Raw genomic sequence first — 9,626 nt, forward strand, 5'->3', positions numbered from 1 at the left:
TGTTGAATTTTTGCCATTGTTGTGGTACTAATGAAGGTAATTATATACATTCAAGGAATGTTGGTTAGTACTTCGCTGTCTACTTTGTCGTGAGATGTCCTCTCCAGTGACTAATTCGACCTACTTCTTATCTCTTCATTTGTGCAAAGTCGCGTATTCTGACAAAGTTCACTTTACATTATATCTGTAGTAATTTTGCTGTTAAATGCTATTTTTTCCAATACCAACGTACAGAAGAAGATCCTCAACAAAGTTATGTTTACCTACCCACCTTAATTTTTTTTGTGGTTGGGATAAGAATTATTTATTCCTCTTTTACCACAATTTATTGTACTCACTGTAGTCATTAATTAAGTATTGGAATGATTAAGGAAAACACTTTAAAAAAAAGAATACCCGATGTTCACAAACACTTTATGCGTATCAAAGTGTGTGTATTGGTCTTGATTCGAGTCGAGTCGTGGATGGTGTGATGCAATACTTACGTAGCTGACCATGGGCAGGTTGAAGGCGGCGGCCATGCGGCCCTCGTGCACGCACGTCTCTTGCGGACCGATGAACGCGGATACATTGGATGCCCACAAAGCCGCGACCTGAACACAAATAAATATTAATCCATACTTATAAAAAAATAAAAAAAAACAATTTTTTACATTTTTTCAAGTATTTTATGTATAAATGTTAAGGCTAAAGGCATGCTAAATGCAAATTCGTTTTTTTAATTACATATTTGGTAATGGGGGTAAATTTTTGTTATCAAAATTATACGCAATATAAGAGAAATTAAAATCTTTAAATTTTACAATTACTGCAGAGTTTACATAGTAAAATACATCATTCATGTTCTGAGAATAAGCAAGGCCAATAAAATTTTCTTAATACATTTAAGTTACCTAATATTTTGACCTCAGCATGTAATAAAAATATTCCTTACGGCCGAAATTGTTTTACGACTTTGTATTCTGTAACAAAGCTTGTATGGGCATGTAAAATAAAATAGAAAAATACGACCCCATTGTCTGCTGAACTAACACTACGACATATAAAGACTAAGCTAGTTCTTGACAGTGGCAATAAAATCTCACAGCGACTTGAGCTTTTTAATAAGTTACATTTAACATTTTCACTGCGAATAAAAATAAAAAAAAACATTTCATGACTCATTTTTATATCATTTGCTTATTTAAATTGTATATTTAACACAAATAAGGTGAGTTAATGATACATCTGTCACCCCTTTGTCGGTAAAACATTAATTTGAACCTTGTAATAATACTTAATACCGTTTTACATAACCAAAAAAGGAAGTTTATATCCACATTGTTACGAATAATCAGTTTAAAAGTTTTGATTTCGAAATTAAAAAACTTAAGACCTTAAATCGTATGATATACGATACAAAATGCAGAATAAGATACGGTATCCGTTTACGAAATTATACGACGCTTTATTGGGACGAATAAGTAAGAAAAATCAATTCTAAATGAATGCATCTGCCTCCCCACAATCGTTGCCCGAGGCTCTCGCGGCTTGCGCCTTAGAATCGTAAGCTCCGAATGTTCCTTGATATCATTTTCGATAAGGGAATTGCGTCATATTTTCGAGGCACGGAGATTGACTTGATATATGTGCCTGTAAAATCGACATTTACGACAAGAATGATCGAATATCTTTAGAAATACGCGGCTAAGAGTACGGTTGCCTTGTCTTCAATACTCTGCCGTTTCATTAACTTTATCATACGTTTTACTTAAAGATAATGGAGTTATTAGTAGCGAGTGTTTTGAAATTTGACTTTATTATAATCTTTTACTAGTATAATAGAAAATTACACTACTAAGAAATTTTTTAAGTATTATATTTTGTGTCTTGTCTATTGGTATGTACGCCTGTGGCAACACGAGCTTCCGACAATTATGTCTTGTCTATTGGTAGTTTATTATTTTATAAATTATTATTTAGTAAATTAATTATTCGTTATTTTATTTTACATTTTAAACAATTGATATCTCTGTCTTGGTCACAAAGACATAGATAATATGCGTAATTACCACGTCTGTTATATAAACTACATACATACTATAAGAAATGAACGAAGTAATAAATCTTCAAAATGTTAATTCGGAGGCGGCGTCATTGTAACTGGCAGTGACGTAGAATAATGTTCTTGTTAAGTACATACGTTGTATTATATACTTGACTATATAATAATTGTTCTGTTTATATTGTTTGATTTCATGTTCTTAAAAATGACATTTTTTTAATAAACCAAATACGCAATACTTTAAACTTTTCAAAATGCTTTATTTCATCGGACTTTCATAAAAGCTTTTCGTTGTTTAAATCGTTGACCTTATAAATTAGCTGATAAAGTCAGATTCAATGGTGTGAAAATATAAAAAAAAACAATTTAAAAAAACCAGTAAACATTATTTTTAAACGTGGAATGGATAAAGTCTATAAAATGCTGTCCAAATTGTGAAATTAAGAGTAAAATAAACTACAAATAAATCTAAAACAAACTACGGCTAAACTAACATTATAAGAAAAGAAATGTCATGAGAAGCAGTTATACGACAGAAGGACTAATTTTAATGGAACGTGATAATAAACGTATTAAGAAGATAACGTCTACATGTACTATGCAAAGTGTATTAGTATAATCGTCCACTGAATGACTTGAACGCGTGTTTTGCCTTCAAATCGCCGCTATTACTGGGTCATTGAGATATTCAGGAATAACGCAGTTATTATTTCTGGAGAGCGCTATGTCCAGTAATTTGTAACACTTTATGTACATGATAATATTTACACGTTCAATTATATAGCCACATTTTAAATCCTTTATGCTTGCAATTCACGGTCGGCAAATTGTAAGATGTGTATTAAATTTTATTTAACACTAGCTGTTCCCGTGTGTCTTCATCGGCATGAAATTGTGAGAATTTTATTTTACTTTATTTAATTTTACATGACTTGACAAACCTTGGCAATCTTACTTTTTTGATGCTGGCAGCAACTTATGGTCCCCCATTAGGGTTTTTATCCAAAATATTTACCCCCTAAGTTTAATGGCGTGAAAATATATAGCCTAAAGCGTGACGTAAGTGTAGGGATTTTTATTACAAAAAGTATTATTCAAAAATATGCTGTAATTGCTGACCTCTTAGGCAACAAAGAAGTGTTTGTTTACGCTTTATTATAATAGTATAGAAGTATAGATTACAAGATCTCTATCAATATTGTTCATCACCAGAATCATGATTAACATGTAAACAAAACTATACATGTAAATAATTTAGCTTTTGAAATTGGATAAAATAAAAAAAAATATGCTATTTATTAATTTCTTCCGTGAGATTAAAAGTTAAAAATGGTAAATAAAATGTCGTTTTAACAAAGAAATAACAATTAAAAAATTAAAATCGAACGCAAATAATGAAACAAGTGACAAAACTTGTCAATTAAAGACGGAAATTGGCCAAATTAAAATTAATTTTAATTGCCCAAAAACACAGGCATAAACAATAAGGACACTATTGCTATCCCGCTCATGCTTTTGATTTCATAGTGGAAGTCCGCGGTGTAATTACATAAAGACATATTTAAAATCTTTCGGCCACGCAAATAATTATGAAATTGCGACAATTATTATTATAATTAAACGAAGTTGTGAGATGGAGCGTGACTTCTTTTGAATTAAAGCAAAAAAAAATTGAAACGAAACATACGTGCATGTATACTGCACCTTATATTATTTATGACTTTAAAAGTGTGTTACGGCATTTTATTAAGGTATTCCTTCAATCATCTGCGAGTCATGTTATAATATTTTTAGTATAATCTTTAAGTAATCCCTTTTATTTTAGTTGTAAAACGTACGTTACTTAAAACAAATTCTGATTAGTTTGCAGAGGCCGAGACAGCATTTGATATTAAAAGATAAATGGGGAAAAGTTTTAAATTTAAACATAAATCCAAACTTGCGACGAAGGCGCCAGATGTGCTAACTCCGCGGTTTCCGTTGCTTTTCACTTTAAACTTTTATGCATATCATTACGGATATTACCAAAAGAATAAGAACTGTGACAGTATGTTTTGGAGAGGTGTTTGGATTAGATGGAAACATTAAAAACATGGAGAATACTATACGAATAATTAACGAACAGCTCTGCAGTTACCCTTCATACAATCGATTTAATGAGATGAAAATTGAAATAAACGTGTGTAGGCTCCATTCGGCGTTGACGTCAAATGTCCATCCTATTCAGAGGAGTTATTGTTGTAGTAAACGTTGATCTATAGGCCATAAAATCCTCACTTAGTGCGCGAGACTATCAATACAGACTTGGACGCAGCAAAAAGTTCATTCAAATATAAACACTACATTAAAAACCCACCTGTTTTATGGAAACTTCTTCCTGGCCGTAAGTCTCAGCGACGATGAATTCCAAAGAATGTCCCATCGGTCCCAGCAACTTCTCATTCACTTCGTCCACAGCCATAGAAATAGCTCCTAACAAAAAAATAACCTGGGGTTATATGAACATCTTTCATGAACGGCAACAGAAAGAAAAGAATGGAGGAAGTTGGAGGAGGCCTCTGTCGGTAACGTAAACAGATAATTAATGATTTTAATACTTATAATTTAATAATTAAAATTAATATTGTAAATTTATTCACGTGAATACAGTCTATTATTATTATGACTATTATTTGAAAATGTCTATTGTTAGCAATTTTACAGAGCATCATAATACTTTCGACGATTTAAACAACGAATAGATGAAACTGCCTTACCTGAGATGACTCGTCCTGGTCTTTCATAAGTAAAATCGCCTGGTCGTCTCTGAGAGCCGGTCAGGTATCCCAGTGTGAATATCTCTCCTCGTGAATTATCGAACGATGATATTAATAAACACCAACACCAGTGCCACTGAAACAATACAATTTTTAATAAGTTCAGAATGTCAATTTCTTTTATTGGTGTTAGAATAGTCAAATTAAAACTGTACCAACTACACTTATTGTTAGGTTTAATTAATATCAAAATAATGTTTATAAATATTTTATTCTTAGTTTTATATATATAATTTATTCAATCGTTCAGATTAATTATTCAATATCAAAACTTTAGTTGCCGTTAAAAGTTATTACAGAGTTAACGTTCGCCTACAGAACGAAGTGAACACGTGTGACCAACATTTTTCCGATATTGACTCCTCGTAAAGCAAAGTTAAGTGCGCGAACTACGTTCAAGCAAACGCTCTAACCTACAATATTTTTTTATTTACTTTAACTTCCTGCTGTGACACTTAGTTCTGATTTATGTATCAAAGCTCTTAGCAATACTGCCTACGTATCATAAATATTAGAAAATCATGTTATGTACCCTTTTATAGGTAAAGTTAGCGTTTGAGATTACCACCGCTCACAAATATATTGGCTGTTGGTGTTTTGAAAGCTTTTTTATTTTCTTTGACACTATCTATCGTAAATCAACAATATACAGGAAACTTATATCGAAATATGACGTAATAGTCTGTTTTCACCTTCTATGCTATAATAATATTATAAAAAGGAAAGAAATAACCCAAAAACTATAGGGCCGATTTTAAAAATTATTTCACTGTTAGAAATCTGTGCGTAACATAGGCTATATGTGTTTTTATTTTTTAATTTCACGTAGACGAAATACTAGTAGCAACAGATGGTATGTTTACATTCTCATTCCAATTAATTTTGTATGTGGATTTTATTTTCTTTTAGTTAGTCTAGCGGTAAGACATATAGTTAATTTTTTTTAGTCATCTCGAAATTACGAAATCGGTTAAAATGATGCGGACAGCCTTGTCATGGCATGGTCGTGATGAATGCCATATCAGTAACGGCGATGCCCGACTTTCGTTTTGCGAAACAATATACCTTCAGAATTATACGAAGCTTTTATAATATCTTAGATAAACTTTTAATGATGTGTGTTTTGACTGAGAAAGGTAATCATTTTCGCTTGTATGTATGCATATGCGGGTTGTATTTTAAGTCCCATTGTGACCATCCTTAACTGATTACAAGTGATGTCATTCGATTCGTATTAGCCACTTGGGTGTCAAAGGGACTTCGGTTTTTTAATGATTTCTGCCTTTCTTTCTAAATTCAATATACATGAGATTAGAACAGTCAGTGTATGTGCTTATAATGAACATACTAGGCAATAATTTGTAACATGTATTGGCCTTTAAACCATTGGTATGGAACGCCGAAACTTGTTTTAGAGCGACAGGTTCGGTTCACAAGTGCACGCATGACGCCGACACAATAAATTGTTGTGTATTGTGTAAGCATCATATGTTTTTATATTGACATTGTTTTCTTAATTTTAACAATTTCATATGACTTAAATTGTTTTTATATTTGTAAAGTTGGAATTTTTATTAGATAGGACTTATTGATACCCTCAGAATCATCTTTAGGTTACTAGGGACTCCTTACAAGGGAATCGTACACAAAGAGACTCCTTATGTAACTATTCTGACAGTAAGTTCCCTATTTCATCTAATTGTAGTGTTTATATGTATTTTTATAATCTGTATTTCTTTAACTTTGGTTAATCTGAGAATTAATTATAATGTGGAAGTGAATGAGACAGCGTTTCAGTCGTGAGCCATCGCTAGATGGGAGTGCGCTTTGTTCACAATAATGTTAAAAATAGCCACCGAGATATATTTATATGACTATGACCGGGTTAAAACAACTCCTGTAATTAGGGTCTTGTGTTTGCATGTAATTTATCACATAGAAATGTTTACCGAATAAAGAGTGATATCGAACGATTTTCATATTGATTGGCGTAAAAAATTCAAATATACTTCTCTTCAATTCATACAAAAATCCAAATCTTTTCGTTTTATAATATTAATGTAGATATAGATGAAGAGAATTTTTGCTAGTCAAATATTTTTTTTATAGAAAAGTCTGAATTTCCTTGATAAGGAGATTTTACCTTCAAACCAAACTATAAGCCATCGTACTCGTAACTTTGAATAACTGTAATAAAAAGCTATTTAATAAATTCCAAAACTATTTAAAAGTGTTGTAGAATTTTATAACTTACAATAATTTAATTAAAACAAAGGTTGATACTTAAAATGAAACTTTGCCCATTAAAAAAGTACTTGGAATCCTTTTTCTCTACCGTGACATTTAGCACTCGCAAAGTTTTCCTTGAAATATATTTTGCTTACTGCTCTTACGTTGTTTTATTAGCCCGCGAGGAAATTGTGACACAAATACATAGTAATTAAAACGCTTTAAAAACAACGCTTGAACTGTACTTTTCATCTTACACAATATTAATATGCCTTTAATTTTGTATGTGAATGCTATTGAATTATTAAAAATGTTCATCGTTTAATGATTATCGCTGCAACAAAACAGGAAAAAATGTCCACATATTTGAAGGCACCTTACAATCATACTAATATTATAAATGCGAAAGTTTAGATGGATGGATGGATGTTTGTTAGAGTTTGGAGCCTAAACAGCTGATTGGATCTCGATGAAATTTTGGCAAAATAGCATAGACGTAGAGGATAGACTGGAAGAACAAATAGGTTCCTTGCTTTTGCTTTTTTTTATTCCGCGCGGACGGAGTAGCGGGCGAAAGCTAGTAATTTATATTTTTTTATATTTCAGTTTAATTATTTTACAATAACAATTAGTATAAGTTCAAATGATAATATTAAACTTGTACAATTTTTGTTGTTTTCCCTAAAGGGATAATTTAGTTTTCAATTTGTATGCTTGTGCCAAGTGCATCAAAATATTTACTAACTTGATACCGAAGAGTAATTAAATGTTAATTGGAGAAACCAACAGCCAATAACTATTAGAAAAGTTATTGCCCGTGTGCTTTAGGCGGATCTTAATTACCAATAGCAATTAAAAAATGTACGCCCACTATAAAGTTTAAACACCGGCTGTTGTTGATTAATACAGCCTGTTTTAAAATTATAATTTTAGACAAAAAAAATTAGGCAAAAACTTTTAAGAATATATAGAAATTGCGGCACGGTATGCTGAATAGACTTCTTTGAAAATATTATGTTCTACGTATGTTGCAGAAACTGAACATTTGAAAGTCACGCTTATAACAACATCAAAAGAAACTGAGAGAAGTTCTAGATAAGATGTCTCTAAATAAATTGCAATTTAAACATAATATCTAGGGCGTGAACTCTCAATATAAACTTTACTGTATTCAAATATAACTTGGGTTCAAATATTTAGAATATTTTAAATGTTACACTTATTGGGTTGAATTTCTTGGCAATGCTCGCTATGCATAAAATTAAATTACTTTGTCGCATGATAGGTATAATTTTATAGATGTATAATTGGTTACTGTAAGCAATATTTTCTCTTTACTTGAGACTAACCAATTTACCAGGACGTGCCCGCCGTATCTCCAGCGGAACAGTTTTTATGAGAGCACTTGATAACACGATTTGACACCGCAAAGCGCAAATGCAAAAATGTTTGCGCTCGCCTCCAGAGGCTTACGTTCATGAATGAATTTATGATCATTGAAGTTTGTAACTAGAGGTTTTGTTTTTGTAAGAAAATTTTTGAATATGTATGAAAAAGACTTGTATATTCTCTAGCTCTTGGGGCCATTATTAATCTTTCGTACAAATGTTTACTTGACTAGCTTTAAGGTATAAGCCGCATGTAAAATTACTAGACTTAATTACTTAAGTTATCGATGGATATTACCTGTTTCCATTTTTCGCTTTTTTACCAAGTCTTTTAGTCTTTTACGGGTATTAAAAAAACTACAAGTGGGTTTTGTTATCTGCTTATGCTAATTAAGTTTGCGTAGTTAGCTTCTGATGTAATTCTAATCGAAGTGGTCGATAACAGTTTGTGCGACAGATAGTGCAACGGCATAGAGCGGCATTGACACACTTGTCGCGTCTCTACGTCACTACCTCGCCGCGATACAAACGCGCGTTGGAATTCTTTAACGCCTTTAATAAACAAACATACTATTGTACCTTCCCTTCGCCCTTCATCCTTTTTATCATCATAAAGTATATATTGACTAAGATTAAGAATAGCTTCTGTTATCTAGTCCGTTTTAACACAACTGGTGTAGATAGGAATCGGTTTTTTCACAAGTTGACTTTAACGGTTTTATATCAAAGATTTTCTTAAACGAAGAATGAGAGTATCATTTTTATTATGAAAGAATCTACTTCCAATTTTCCAATTAAAAAGAACATTGGAAAAAATGCTTCTAGAATATTATGAACAAGTGAAATCACTTACTTAAACAATGTTTCTTTTTGTGTTTTTTTTTATCACACAAAACTATATAATACACGCACAATTCCGTGTTTCACATTAATAAGGCAAAAAATGTAGGTACTTGAAAAAATAAATCATATTGATTTAGTTAGATAAAAAAGGTTTTAAAGAACATTGTATGTTTTTAATTCTTAATTTAGAGTTAAGTGGTTAATTTAAATTCTTAACAAACTTAAGTTTCATTTTGCGAACAAAAATAAAAAGTCTAACATAGCACATGGCAACATCGTTGTGTTGCAAGGCGTTTACGCGAAAAC

The 9,626-nt window shown here is 31.5% G+C and overlaps 1 protein-coding gene across 1 annotated transcript in view; it reads right to left on the reverse strand.

Annotated features, from left to right (window-relative positions):
• LOC106109071 (guanylate cyclase 32E) overlaps positions 1-9,626 on the reverse strand; it is a gene marked incomplete at its 3' end in the record, with an annotated part of 29,882 nt that overhangs the window by 16,333 nt on the left and 3,923 nt on the right. Inside the window, exons 2-4 of the mRNA XM_013290471.1 lie at positions 4,801-4,936; positions 4,401-4,516; positions 486-593 (exon numbers count right to left, since the gene is read on the reverse strand). Of these exons, the coding sequence (XP_013145925.1) occupies positions 486-593; positions 4,401-4,516; positions 4,801-4,936 (360 nt within the window). The remainder of the gene's footprint in view (positions 1-485; positions 594-4,400; positions 4,517-4,800; positions 4,937-9,626) is intronic.

This window comes from Papilio polytes, unplaced genomic scaffold (assembly GCF_000836215.1).
Source record: "Papilio polytes unplaced genomic scaffold, Ppol_1.0 DF821289.1, whole genome shotgun sequence".
Lineage (NCBI taxonomy): Eukaryota > Metazoa > Arthropoda > Insecta > Lepidoptera > Papilionidae > Papilio > Papilio polytes.